The sequence below is a fragment of the Panthera onca genome, chromosome B4 (genome assembly GCF_046562875.1).
Source record: "Panthera onca isolate mPanOnc1 chromosome B4, mPanOnc1 haplotype 2, whole genome shotgun sequence".
NCBI lineage: Eukaryota > Metazoa > Chordata > Mammalia > Carnivora > Felidae > Panthera > Panthera onca.
In genome coordinates, this window is record NC_138345.1 from 117,213,558 (window position 1) to 117,228,720 (window position 15,163).

The following is a 15,163-nucleotide window of genomic DNA, read 5'->3' on the forward strand; positions in this document are numbered from 1 at the left end:
TTTCCCCTCTCCCCTACCCCCCATCAACCCTCAATTTGTTCTCTGTATTTAAGAGTCTCTAATAGGTTGCTTTCCTCTCTCTCTCTGTAACTTTCCTCCCTCTTCCCTCCCCCATGGTCTTCTGTTAAGTTTCTCAGGATCCACATAAGAGTAAAAATATATGGTATCTGTCTTTCTCGGATGGACTCATTTCAGTTAGCATAATACCTTCCAGTTCCATCCACGTTGCTATAAATGGCCATATTTCATTCTTTCTCATTGCCATGCAGTATTCCATTGTATATATAAACCACATCTTCTTTTTTTTTTTTTTTTTTTTTATAGGAGTTTTTAGTCTTAGATATAAGAAGTAGATTAATTTTATTTTATTTTATTTTATTTTTTTTATTTTTTAATATATGAAATTTACTGTCAAATTGGTTTCCATACAACACCCAGTGCTCATCCCAAAAGGTGCCCTCAATACCCATCACCCACCCTGCCCTCCCTCCCACCCCCCATCAACCCTCAGTTTGTTCTCAGTTTTTAACAGTCTCTTATGCTTTGGCTCTCTCCCACTCTAACCTCTTTTTTTTTTTTTTTTTTTTTTCCTTCCCCTCCCCCATGGGTTTCTGTTATGTTTCTCAGGATCCACATAAGAGTGAAACCATATGGTATCTGTCTTTCTCTGTATGGCTTATTTCACTTAGCATCACACTCTCCAGTTCCATCCATGTTGCTACAAAAGGCCATATTTCATTTTTTCTCATTGCCACGTAGTATTCCATTGTGTATATAAACCACAATTTCTTTTTTTTTTTTTTTTTTTAATTTTTTTTTTTCAACGTTTTTTATTTATTTTTGGGACAGAGAGAGACAGAGCATGAACGGGGGAGGGTCAGAGAGAGAGGGAGACACAGAATCGGAAACAGGCTCCAGGCTCCGAGCCATCAGCCCAGAGCCTGACGCGGGGCTCGAACTCACGGACCGCGAGATCGTGACCTGGCTGAAAAACCACAATTTCTTTATCCATTCATCAGTTGATGGACATTTAGGCTCTTTCCATAATTTGGCTATTGTTGAGAGTGCCGCTATAAACATTGGGGTACAGGTGCCCCTATGCATCAGTACTCCTGTATCCCTTGGATAAATTCCTAGCAGTGCTATTGCTGGGTCATAGGGTAGGTCTATTTTTAATTTTCTGAGGAACCTCCACACTGCTTTCCAGAGCGGCTGCACCAATTTGCATTCCCACCAACAGTGCAAGAGGGTTCCTGTTTCTCCACATCCTCTCCAGCATCTATAGTCTCCTGATTTGTTCATTTTGGCCACTCTGACTGGCGTGAGGTGGTATCTGAGTGTGGTTTTGATTTGTATTTCCCTGATAAGGAGCGACGTTGAACATCTTTTCATGTGCCTGTTGGCCATCCGGATGTCTTCTTTAGAGAAGTGTCTATTCATGTTTTCTGCCCATTTCTTCACTGGGTTATTTGTTTTTCGGGTGTGGAGTTTGATGAGCTCTTTATAGATTTTGGATACTAGCCCTTTGTCCGATGTGTCATTTGCAAATATCTTTTCCCATTCCGTTGGTTGCCTTTTAGTTTTGTTGGTTGTTTCCTTTGCTGTGCAGAAGCTTTTTATCTTCATAAGGTCCCAGTAATTCACTTTTGCTTTTAATTCCCTTGCCTTTGGGGATGTGCCGAGTAAGAGATTGCTACGGCTGAGGTCAGAGAGGTCTTTTCCTGCTTTCTCCTCTAAGGTTTTGATGGTTTCCTGTCTCACATTCAGGTCCTTTATCCATTTTGAGTTTATTTTTGTGAATGGTGTGAGAAAGTGGTCTAGTTTCAACCTTCTGCATGTTGCTGTCCAGTTCTCCCAGCACCATTTGTTAAAGAGACTGTCTTTTTTCCATTGGATGTTCTTTCCTGCTTTGTCAAAGATGAGTTGGCCATACGTTTGTGGGTCTAGTTCTGGGGTTTCTATTCTATTCCATTGGTCTATGTGTCTGTTTTTATGCCAATACCATGCTGACTTGATGATGACAGCTTTGTAGTAGAGGCTAAAGTCCGGGATTGTGATGCCTCCTGCTTTGGTCTTCTTCTTCAAAATTACTTTGGCTATTCGGGGCCTTTTGTGGTTCCATATGAATTTTAGGATTGCTTGTTCTAGTTTCGAGAAGAATGCTGGTGCAATTTTGATTGGGATTGCATTGAATGTGTAGATAGCTTTGGGTAGTATTGACATTTTGACAATATTTATTCTTCCAATCCATGAGCAGGGAATGTCTTTCCATTTCTTTATATCTTCTTCAATTACCTGCATAAGCTTTCTATAGTTTTCAGCATACAGATCTTTTACATCTTTGGTTAGATTTATTCCTAGGTATTTTATGCTTCTTGGTGCAATTGTGAATGGGATCAGTTTCTTCATTTGTCTTTCTGTTGCTTCATTGTTAGTGTATAAGAATGCAACTGATTTCTGCACATTGATTTTGTATCCTGCAACTTTGCTGAATTCATGTATCAGTTCTAGCAGACTTTTGGTGGAGTCTATCGGATTTTCCATGTATAATATCATGTCATCTGCAAAAAGCGAAAGCTTGACTTCATCTTTGCCAATTTTGATGCCTTTGATTTCCTTTTGTTGTCTGATTGCTGATGCTAGAACTTCCAGCACTATATTAAACAACAGCGGTGACAGTGGGCATCCCTGTCGTGTTCCTGATCTCAGGGAAAAAGCTCTCAGTTTTTCCCCGTTGAGGATGATGTTAGCTGTGGGCTTTTCATAAATGGCCTTTATGATCTTTAAGTATGTTCCTTCTATCCCGACTTTCTCAAGGGTTTTTATTAAGAAAGGGTGCTGGATTTTGTCAAAGGCCTTTTCTGCATCGATTGACAGGATCATATGGTTCTTCTCTTTTTTTTTGTTAATGTGATGTATCACGTTGATCGATTTGCGAATGTTGAACCAGCCCTGCATCCCAGGAATGAATCCCACTTGATCATGGTGAATAATTCTTTTTATATGCTGTTGAATTCGATTTGCTAGTATCTTATTAAGAATTTTTGCATCCATATTCATCAGGGATATTGGCCTGTAGTTCTCTTTTTTTACTGGGTCTCTGTCTGGTTTAGGAATCAAAGTAATACTGGCTTCATAGAATGAGTCTGGAAGTTTTCCTTCCCTTTCTATTTCTTGGAATAGCTTGAGAAGGATAGGTATTATCTCTGCTTTAAATGTCTGGTAGAACTCCCCTGGGAAGCCATCTGGTCCTGGACTCTTATTTGTTGGGAGATTTTTGATAACCGATTCAATTTCTTCGCTGGTTATGGGTCTGTTCAAGCTTTCTATTTCCTCCTGATTGAGTTTTGGAAGAGTGTGGGTGTTTAGAAATTTGTCCATTTCTTCCAGGTTGTCCAATTTGCTGGCATATAATTTTTCATAGTATTCCCTGATAATTGTTTGTATCTCTGAGGGATTGGTTGTAATCATTCCATTTTCATTCATGATTTTATCTATTTGGGTCATCTCCCTTTTCTTTTTGAGAAGCCTGGCTAGAGGTTTGTCAATTTTGTTTATTTTTTCAAAAAACCAACTCTTGGTTTCGTTGATCTGCTCTACAGTTTTTTTAGATTCTATATTGTTTATTTCTGCTCTGATCTTTATTATTTCTCTTCTTCTGCTGGGTTTAGGCTGCCTTTGCTGTTCTGCTTCTATTTCCTTTAGGTGTGCTGTTAGATTTTGTATTTGGGATTTTTCTTGTTTCTTGAGATAGGCCTGGATTGCAATGTATTTTCCTCTCAGGACTGCCTTCGCTGCATCCCAAAGCATTTGGATTGTTGTATTTTCATTTTCGTTTGTTTCCATGTATATTTTAATTTCTTCTCTAATTGCCTGGTTGACCCACTCATTCGTTAGTAGGGTGTTCTTTAACCTCCATGCTTTTGGAGGTTTTCCAGACTTTTTCCTGTGGTTGATTTCAAGCTTCATAGCATTGTGGTCTGAAAGTATGCATGGTATAATTTCAATTCTTGTAAACTTATGAAGGGCTGTTTTGTGACCCAGTATATGATCTATCTTGGAGAATGTTCCATGTGCACTCGAGAAGAAAGTATATTCTGTTGCTTTGGGATGCAGAGTTCTAAATATATCTGTCAAGTCCATCTGATCCAATGTATCATTCTGGGCCCTTGTTTCTTTATTGACTGTGTGTCTAGATGATCTATCCATTTCTGTAAGTGGGGTGTTAAAGTCCCCTGCAATGACCACATTCTTATCAATAAGGTTGCTTATGTTTATGAGTAATTGTTTTATATATCTGGGGGCTCGGGTATTCGGCGCATAGACATTTATAATAGTTAGCTCTTCCTGATGGATAGACCCTGTGATTATTATATAATGCCCTTCTTCATCTCTTGTTACAGCCTTTAATTTAAAGTCTAGTTTGTCTGATATAAGTATGGCTACTCCAGCTTTCTTTTGGCTTCCAGGAGCATGATAAATAGTTCTCCATCCCCTCACTCTCAATCTAAAGGTGTCCTCAGATCTAAAATGAGTCTCTTGTAGACAGCAAATAGATGGGTCTTGTTTTTTTATCCATTCTGATACCCTATGTCTTTTAGTTGGCGCATTTAATCCATTTACATTCAGTGTTATTATAGAAAGATATGGGTTTAGAGTCATTGTGATGTCTGTATGTTTTATGCTTGTAGTGATGTCTCTGGTACTTTGTCTCACAGGATCCCCCTTAGGATCTCTTGTAGGGCTGGTTTCGTGGTGACAAATTCCTTCAGTTTTTGTTTGTTTGGGAAGATCTTTATCTCTCCTTCTATTCTAAATGACAGACTTGCTGGATAAAGGATTCTCGGCTGCATATTTTTTCTGTTTAGCACACTGTAGATATCGTGCCAAGCCTTTCTGGCCTGCCAAGTTTCAAAGGAGAGATCAGTCACGAGTCTTATAGGTCTCCCTTTATATGTGAGGGCACGTTTATCCCTTGCTGCTTTCAGAATTTTCTCTTTATCCTTGTATTTTGCCAGTTTCACTATGATATGTCGTGCAGAAGATCGATTCAAGTTACGTCTGAAGGGAGTTCTCTGTGCCTCTTGGATTTCAATGCCTTTTTCTTTCCCCAGTTCAGGGAAGTTATCAGCTATAATTTGTTCAAGTACCCCTTCAGCACCTCTCCCTCTCTCTTCCTCCTCTGGGATACCAATTATGCGTATATTATTTTTTTTTAGTGTATCACTTAGTTCTCTAATTTTCCCCTCATACTCCTGGATTTTTTTATCTCTCTTTCTTTCAGCTTCCTCTTTCTCCATAACTTTATCTTCTAGTTCACCTATTCTCTCCTCTGCCTCTTCAAGCCGAGCCATCGTGGATTCCATTTTGTTTTGCATTTCGTTTAAAGCGTTTTTCAACTCCTCGTGACTGTTCCTTAGTCCCTCGATCTTTGTGGCAAGAGATTCTCTGCTGTCCTGTATACTGTTTTCAAGCCCAGCGATTAATTTTATGACTATTATTCTAAATTCACTTTCTGTTATATTATTTAAATCCTTTTTGATCAGTTCATTAGCTGTTGTTATTTCCTGGAGATTCTTCTGAGGGGAATTCTTCCGTTTGGTCATTTTGGAGAGTCCCTTGCGTGGTGAGGACCTGCAGGGCACTTCCCCTGTGCTGTGGTGTATAACTGGAGTTAGTGGGCAGGGCCGCAGTCCGACCCGATGTCTGCCCCCAGCCCACTGCTGGGGCCACAGTCAGACTGGTGTGTGCCTTCTCTTCCCCTCTCCTAGGGGCGGGATTCACTGTGGGGTGGCGTGTCCGTCTGGGCTACTTGCACACTGCCAGGCTTGTGTTGCTGGGGATCTGGCGTATTAGCTGGGGTGGGTAGGCAAGGTGCACGGGGGGTGGAGGGGCAGGCTTAGCTCGCTTCTCCTTAGGTGATCCACTTCAGGAGGAGCCCTGTGGCAGCGGGAGGGAGTCAGACCCGCTGCCGGAGGTTTGGCTCCGCAGAAGCACAGAGTTGGGTGTTTGCACGGAGCGAGCAAGTTCCCTGGCAGGAACTGGTTCCCTTTGGGATTTTGGCTGGGGGATGGGCGGGGGAGATGGCGCTGGCGCCTTTGTTCCCCGCCAAGCTGAGCTCTGCCGTCCGGGGGCTCAGCAGCTCTCCCTCCCTTTGTCCTCCAGCCTTCCCGCTTTCCGAGCAGAGCTGTTAACTTCTGACCTCCCAGACGCTAAGTCGCGCTTGCTGTCGGAACACAGTCTGTCCGGCCCCTCCGCTTTTGCCAGCCAGACTCGGGGGCTCTGCTTGGCCGGCGAGCCGCCCCTCCGCCCCGGCTCCCTCCCGCCAGTCCGTGGAGCGCGCACCGCCTCGCTGCCCTTCCTACCCTCTTCCGTGGGCCTCTGGTCTGCGCTTGACTCCGGAGACTCCCTTCTGCTAATCCTCTGCGGTTTTCTGGGTTCTTTAGGCAGGTGTAGGTGGAATCTAAGTGATCGGCAGGACGCGTTGTGAGCCCCGCGTCCTCCTACGCCGCCATCTTCCGGCAAGATTGTTCCAAAATTTTTAAATAGTATAGGAGTTATCAGTTCCTTGAGATTTGAAATTTTTTAAAAATGAAATCAGTTGAGACTGACGTTGTGGGATGAATTTTTTGGATATGTTTCTCGGCTCTATCACTATCTTGCATTCAAATTTTCTGCCTCTTAAATTAGCTTGCTGATTTTGTATTTTCATCCCTAAATGGTCAGTGATGTTTTGCATCTTTTTTGTACTTATTGGCCATTTGTAGATCTTCTCTGGAGAACTATCTGTTCAAAACCTTTGTCTGCTTTTTTTAATGGGGTTATTTGTCTTTTTATTATTGACTTGTAACAGTTCTTTATGTATTTTGAATACAAATCACTTATCAGATACATGATTGGCAGATATTTTCTCTTATTCTGTTGGTTGTCTTTTTACTTTCTTGATGGCATCATTTGAAATTTTTAATTTTGATTAATGTATCTACTTTTTGGTGTGTGTGTGTGCGTGTGTGCGTGCATGTGTGTGTGTGAGTGAGTTTGCTTGTGTTGTCATATCTAAGAAACCATTGCCTAACTCAAAGCAGTGAAGGTTTACTCATATGTTTTAAGAATTTTATAATTTTAGCTCTTACATTTGGGTCTGTAATTCATTTTGAGTTAATATTTGTATGTAGTGGATGTAGGGGTACTTCATTATTCTCCATGTGGATATCTGATTGTCCTACTACCGTTTGTTGGAAAGGCTGTTTTTTCTCTATTATCCATTTAATTTTAATCTTTATGTGGATTTTTGCTTTGGACCTCAATTAAAGAGTCTTTGCCTTTTAATTTAGTTTAAAAGACAACTTTAACCCATTTACATGCATTATAGTTGTGGATATATTTAGACTTTCTTTGGAAATCTTCAGATCTTCAGATTTTTATTTTTTTGTTTTATGAATTATCTCTCAATGTGTTACCTTTTGAAATGGTGCTTACCTTACTTTCAGGCTCACTGAATAGGTGTTTTTATTTCTCCTTGCTGATAGTAAGAAACTTTCAATAATATTTCATAAGTCACATATACCAGTAGTCTCATTACTTGAGAGTCACATTTCAAGTTGCATTAAGGGTAGGTGTATAGTTCATCAGTATATATAAATGATTGTGCTATGAATTAGTTAAGGACAGTGAAATTATGATGTTAGGTATTCATAGGGTTTGATATGAAAATGAAATGTTTAATATTAATATAATGATAACCATATTAGACATGTAAGTATGCCTCCATTACTTTATTTAATTTATAGCTATTTTTTACTTGGCCTTATTTAGTAGCTAAAGCATTCAATGCTTGAAGCAGGTATAATTCTGAGGCTCAAAAAGCTATATATAGCAAGATAATGTTGTTTAACATTACCAGAATTCTAGAAATATAAATGCACTTCAAATCTTGAAATGTATTTTTCTATGTTCACACTTTATTATAGGAAGCATATTCTTTAATTGAGAAGATTGAAACAGAACAAAATGCCCTATATTCATATCAAAAATATGTGGAGAGTTCGAAAAGAAAGAAAAGCAGAATCCCTCCCCCACCTATCCTGCTATCCCGAACTCATTGTTCTGTGACATTGAAACCTGCTCCATTTATTTCAGATGTTAAGGTATGTTGCCCATTGTGATCTTTATTTCAGGCAAAGCGACACAAGTACTTTTATGACTATCATGATTGATACCTCTGTTGCTCTTAGGACTTGAATAGTCTTATTTATAAGCACTGAACACTGGGATTAGTATTGTAATGTCTTAACTACGTTTCTTCATGACCTTTTCTTCTTTATGCTATTTCCCTTTATGCTGTATATATAGCCTTGCTATCCCCAAATGTATAGTAAGGAGAAACAGTAGAGAAGTATTTCTGTCTTAAGTATCTTTATCACCATGGCACAGTCATATGCTGACCAAGTGTGTGTTCAAGATGGAGAAGGTCTCAGATGACCTGGAATCAGACATTTGAGGAGGATAGATGTTATTCTCAGAGCCAATGATGGAGATAGGAAATTTGGAAATAGCAAATTTTGAGGTTCTTCCCAGAGTTCTTCCAAGTAAATGGGGGATTCTTTTAATATAAACATATGACAATTCCAACCATATTATAAGTCATAAATCTTTATGTATTTATTGAAGGATGAACTCTTTCTCCCATCTCCAATGCCTTGGAACTTGGCCTAAATATGATTCTAAGTTGAGATTTAGTGTCCTCACAAGCATTTGGTTCCACCTGATTTCTATTTTAAACATTAAATTTTCCTTTTTTTGGATGATCAACAACATTCTCTTTGATGTTGTATAAAAAATAAAGTTTTATCTTTGATTGTTTTTAGGATATTCTGCTGAACTTATATCAACTCAGTATAGTGGAAAGGGCACAGGCTTTAAAGTCAGACAGATACAGGTTTAAAATTGTAGCTCCCCTACTTTCTAGCAATATGACCTTAGGAAATCTAAATATACTTTCTGAGGTGGTGGTGATGGTGGTGGTTTTATTTGTAAAATATGTTTATTGTGAAAATTAAATGAGATAACATATAACATTCTTGGCACATTATACTTGATGTTCCACCATATCTTATATTAAACATGTATAGTAAAGTTTGCTTAAGACAGTTAATGATGGTATAGAGTGTGATTACATTATTTGATGATTTTTTCGATAAATTGTATCCAGTGAGCATTACTGAGTATCTTTTACCTGTCCAACTCTGTGCAAGATAATGGAGGTACAAAAATAATCGCAAAGTTTGATTCCATTCTTTGAGGAGCTTCAGACTAATGGGATATGGACATCAGTGAGAAGTAATATCACCTTTATAATGCTTTATGATTAGGGAAATAGAAATAACATTCATCTTACACCTAACTGTGCTGTAATAAATGCATTATTATAATTGCTAGCATTTTGAAAGTTAAACTTTGGATTTTTTAGATCTGGTTACAAATGAGGATTCACTGATTTTGGAAATTCGGTACAGAGCTAAGACTAGATGCCTTACCAAGAGTTTTTCTTTGTTTTCTTTTCTTTTTTTTTTTTCAAATGTTTTGGTTCATTTAACCAAAATCTTTTTTTATGTGTTTAAAATTAGTAAATAGTCTATCTTATTACATAATGCTTAGAAATAGGAATATATAAGAATTCAATATCTGACCTGTAGTTGTGGGACCTGTCACTTAGCACATTATATGAAGTTTATATATATTGTAAATTAGTAGAGTTGTGTGCTCTAGGAAATTATTGCTGTTACATGCTCATCAACACTAGATGGTGCTGTGGTCTTAAATAATATTTCTGATTAGAGGGTTCAGCCATCTTCTGTTTTATCAAAATCTCGTGTTAAGCATTTGTTTCATTAAAATCTGTTTTAATAGTTGAAAATGCTGATGTTATTAATAAACTTTTACTTCTAAAGTTAGTGGTGATTTGTTCATGGTGTCTTTACTGTTGTGTAGATTCTAATTATACATTGTTCCTTATAATTACACAAACTAAGATGTTTTCATTTGTGGAACAAAATAAAAATATAAATCTGCTTGTAAAAATGCTTTTAGAGAGAATTTACCCTTCAAATTCTAGTTTACATAGAGAGCTTAACTTAGAGGAAATAATAATCTAAGTCATATAATACAATCTTTCTGCCTTTTTTCCCTTTTGTGTAAAATGGTACTCTTTTTTGCATGGGAAGTTAAGGAAAGTTAGTTTTTAAAATTTTTTCTGAGAATCATTTGATTTTTTTTTCCCTTTCTGGCTTCAGCTTCCAAGTTCCTTCAATGCTGTCTTTGTCGTTGGAGTTGTCCTTTGTCTAGTGTTCCTTAATTACCTGAGCAGTTTTCTTTATAGACACAGAAGTTTGGACACTTGTACCAGAAACTCTAATTCATTGAGGCTAGGTAGACTTGGGTATATGTAATTTTTAAAAATGGTTGATTCTGTGAAAACTGCATTTTAAAAAGTGATTCTGCACAGCCAGGGTTGAAAACTAGTTGTGCAGATAAGACACCATTAGGATTTTTCTGTTGACCTGGAGGAAGAGGCTGAGCTATAAGAGGCAGTTGCTTCTTAGAGACAATTATGTTTTCCCTTCTTTCCAGTCTTCCTCTCATTTAGGAGTTGAGATTTTGGGAGTGACACAGTGATGACAACCTCCCCAACCCCAACCCCAGGACAGTATGGCTCCTTTATAATGCCATTCCCTAGGTATCAACTTGCTCCCTTTTTCTCTACAGTGAGAACAGTTCATTCCAGTGAGCAATCTCCATTATTTTGACATCTTGGCAGAAGAACCATTTCTAACCACTTAATTAAAGTTCAAGTTTGATTGTTCCTGTAGAATTTGCATTTGCTTTTGGTTCCCGCATGTATTTAAGAATGATCAAATACCATGCTACTATCTGATCTTGAGCAAATTATTGAACATTTTTGTGTCTCCATTTCCTGTAAAGCAAAATGACAATAGTAATCCCATTTCATACAGATGTTGCAAATATTAGAAAGTTTATGTAGATTTCCTAACAATATTTAGCATATAGGAACTGCTCAGTTCATGGTAGTTAAAATAGTCAACAATGAGTAATAGTCTTTGTAGTCTCAGGGAAACAAGCCCTATATTTGTCTTTATTATTATATTTTTTTGAGAACAAACCTAAATATATTTGTAAACTTAGATTCCATGTTTTAAAACTTGAATAGTAACATTTTCATTTGGAAAAGTATTCCTTTTGCCACATCTTTTTTGCTTTCAAAATTTTATTTAAATTCCAGTTAGTTGACATATAGTGTGATAATAGTTTCAGGTGTACAATTTAGTGATTCAACACTTCCATACAACACCCAGTGCTCATCACAAGGGCCACATCTTGATAAAAGAAATTGAATGCCTTGTTAAACAGACTATAGATAATGGGCTCATCTTTCTCCTCTGCAGGTCTCCTGGTACTGCATTTTGGGTTGCAAAGCAGAAGGAAGCTATGGAAAAGTAAGGCTAAACAATAATCATCTCCCAAACTCAGGAGAAGCGGTATGTCAAATTAAAAAAAAACAACAACAACAACTTTAAACATCAGGAAATCTTACCCAAAGACTCATTTATGACAATTGAGTGTTTTTCCCTCCTTATAATGTCATTATTTCAGTGAATTTCAATTTAAGTGATAACTAAAATCCAACAGTGAATGCAAAAGCTTTTGTTTTTTATTACGTATAAGGGTTAATCATATTTTTAAAGTCACATTACTTCAATATTCCATACATAACTTGAAATATGTTTTTGTTAACAGATACCAGCTGATGGTAAAAGCATTTTTGAAGTGAAAGGTTTAGAAACAAATGAAAAATATGTCTTTGCAATTGCTGCTTATTCTTCTAACGGGAAGCTTATTGGTGATGCCATTGGGGAGACAACTAAACCAATTCTGGTTTATCCACCTCTTTCTGCTGTTACTACTCGGATGTTCTTGACGCAGGTAGAAGAGATTCTGCTAATTTCTTGCATTTTTTTTTCTGTTGAGCTGTTACTAAGTAATTTCCAATGGGAAAAAAAGTCACAGCAGATATTTTAAAGCTCCTGTAATACGTATTTTCCATTAGGGCAGGGTAGTCTCATAAAATAAGAATCATTTCTTTCCTTTTTAGTGAATTTGATTTTTATAATAGCATTTTTCCCCTGGATTACAAATGTAACACATGGTAATTTTAGAAATTTAGAAAATATTGAAATGCACAAAGAAGAAAATACATGTTAACTGTTATCCTGTCATCCAGAGTAGCAGTTCTCAACCTGGGGCAATTTTGGCCCCTAGGGGACATTTGTCAATGTCTGGAGATATTTTTGGTTGTCATAACCTAGGAGGGTGCTTCTGGCATCTGGTGGGTAGAGGCCAGGGATGCTGATAAGCACTCTAAATGTAAAGGACAGCCCTCCATAACAAAGAATTACCCAGCCCAAAATGTCAGTAGTACCAAGATTGAGAAACCCTGATCCAGAGGTATCTTTTCATTTGTGTGTGTGTGTATGCCTGTATACACTTACACACACACACATTTTTATATAAACATATGCATACACACATATGTGTTTGAATTTATGTATAATATATAATTTTAATTATAGTATATATTATTTTATATCCTGATATTTTCATTTAATATATAATTGACAATTTTTTCATTCCATTAAGTATTCTTCCATAGTATAATTTTTTAATTTTTTTTAATGTTTATTGATTTTTGAGAGAGAAAGAGATAGAGTGTGAGTGGAGGAGGGGCAGAGAGAGAGGGAGACACAGAATCCAAAGCAGGCTCCAGGCTCTGAGCTGTCTGCACAGAGCCTGACATGGGACTCGAACTCAGGAACTGTGAGATCATGACCTGAGCTGAAGTCGGATGCTTAACTGACTGAGCCACCCATGCGCCCTCATAGTATAAATTTTAACAGCTGTATTTTATAACGGTATTGCATCTTTTTTTTTTTTTTGATATTGCATCTTTTAATGATATTGCATCTTATAGATAGATCATAGTTTACTTAGTAATCTTTATTGTTGGGCAGTTAGATATTTTCCAGTCTTTTGCTAGTATAAGCAAAGCTGCCTTATACATCTTGGTATATACATCTTTATCTGCATCCACGATTGCTTTTTTGAGATGGATTTACAGAAGTGAAATATCTGGGTTAGTAAAGACACGCAGACCTGAGTTCAGGTTCACACTAGTCATGTAATATTGAGCAAGTAACTTTCATCTGTGAAGTGGGAATAATAATAATAGTAGTTACCTCCCAGATGTATTAGGAGTATTAAATGGAATTATGCATGCCAGATGTTTAACCATAGCAATTACCACACAGTCGGCACTAATAAATATTGTTATTGTTTTTAGTTATGAATATACTCATGAATTAACATATTTGCTGAAATGATTGCCCGTTACCAGTGAATAAGGACACTAGAAAGAGTGACTCATTGACCTAAGTCTCAAGAATCTAATTTTAAGCCTATCGTTGGCTATAGAAATGATGGCTATTTAAAATTTTATCATGTTTCTATTTTGCTATTTTTTTCTCTTAATAGTTGATTAGTATTAGAAGATAAGATCTTAGTGGTATTTTATATTATCATATTTTTCAAAGAAAATTAAATTGAGGGAATTGCTAGGACTTAGCATATCATATTGGCTCATGGTTTTCTGATGTTTTTATTTCTTTGGAATCTAATATATTTCCTAATTTGCAGTGATGGCGTTATTTCAAAGTGAGGAACTGAGTATTTTATCAAGGCCTAATTTTTCTCCAGGGAGGTTTGACTTTTGGGTTTCATTTGGCAGAACCTTCATTGAAAGTTAATAAAACCAACCCCCAGCTATTCTGTTGGAATAACAAGAAGTGTCATGAAGTAATGACCAATGTTTCATTATTGATAATGATATTTACAGTACTGTATTCATTTATGACAGTATCTGAACGTTCTCTCTCATAATGTTAAGTGACTGAAGCAAAATTTTCTTACTTAGTAAACTTAGTAAAACTCTTTAATTTACAGCTCGAGTTTAAGCTTTTAAGTTCCAGCAAAGAAAATGTACCTTGCCTTTGGAATTGCAGTCTCTTTTTCCTGACAGTGGTTAGTTTTTAGTTTCAGGATGATTCAGTTCTTTAAAAAACATTATCATATGTATTTTATAGTAAGACAGTGACATTTTGCTAAATGCCTATGATTAACCTGGCTTGGAACATTAGGTTGTACTTTCACTCAACACTATTCTATAGACATTAATAAAGTCAGTCGAATCTTTATTAGGTTTCCCCTCAGTGTAGAAAGCTATTAATTTAGGCTATCTGGAAAATTGTTTGAGGAACCTTTATAAACGATATATTTTCTACAGATATTTTCCAATTTCCCCTTCTTTATAGCCTCATTTCTTCTTATTTTTCACCTTTAAGTCAGGAGTGACTAGATAATATGATAGAAAATGTAGAAAATAAGAGACCTAATGAGGAGGACTGTAGGAATTTGGGCAAATTGCCTGGTCTCAATTTCCCAATCTCTAAAATGGATATAAGACCAAATATCTGGATTATTGAACTACTCAATCAGATAATGAGTGGGCACAATGACTTATTGAGAAAAAGAAATCGGGGATGTATTTATTTAAAAACTACTATGTGCCAGGCATTTAAAAATTCATTATTTTGTTTATTACAGTAATGCAGTGAAGTGATACTATTATTTTTAAGTTTATTTATTTATTTTGGGAGAGACAGAGACAGTGCAGGTAGGGAAGGGACAGAGAGAGAGAGGGAGAGAGAGAATTCCAGCTGTGCTGCCAGTACAGAGCCTGACTCAGGGCTTGAACTCATGAAACCGTGAGATCATGACCTGAGCAGAAACCAAGAGTCAGACGCTTAATCGACTGAGCCAGCCAGGTGCCCCACAGTGAGATGATACTATTAATTTCATTGTATGGTTTTGGAAACTGAGATGAATTTAATCCTTCCTCTGCCAATCTCATTTTATTTGAGAAAGGGTGTCTAAGGGAAGTCACGTAATTAAGTAACCCAAGGTTACTCGGGTAGCAGGTGATAAGCCTGATGCTTGAACCAGCTCATGCCTTTCTACTGTTCTGTCCAGGTCC

General features: G+C 37.1%; 1 protein-coding gene across 4 annotated transcripts in view; it reads left to right on the forward strand.

Annotated features, from left to right (window-relative positions):
- Positions 1–15,163, forward strand: part of CFAP54 (cilia and flagella associated protein 54) — a 295,014-nt gene that overhangs the window by 82,337 nt on the left and 197,514 nt on the right. For all 4 annotated transcript variants that reach the window (XR_013556674.2, XM_078449575.2, XM_078449576.2 and 1 more), the window contains 3 exons: positions 7,971–8,147; positions 11,463–11,555; positions 11,815–12,000. Coding sequence is in view for 3 of the 4 variants with exons in the window: in XM_078449575.2 (XP_078305701.2) it covers positions 7,971–8,147; positions 11,463–11,555; positions 11,815–12,000 (456 nt within the window). In the remaining variant the exon portion in view is untranslated. The remainder of the gene's footprint in view (positions 1–7,970; positions 8,148–11,462; positions 11,556–11,814; positions 12,001–15,163) is intronic.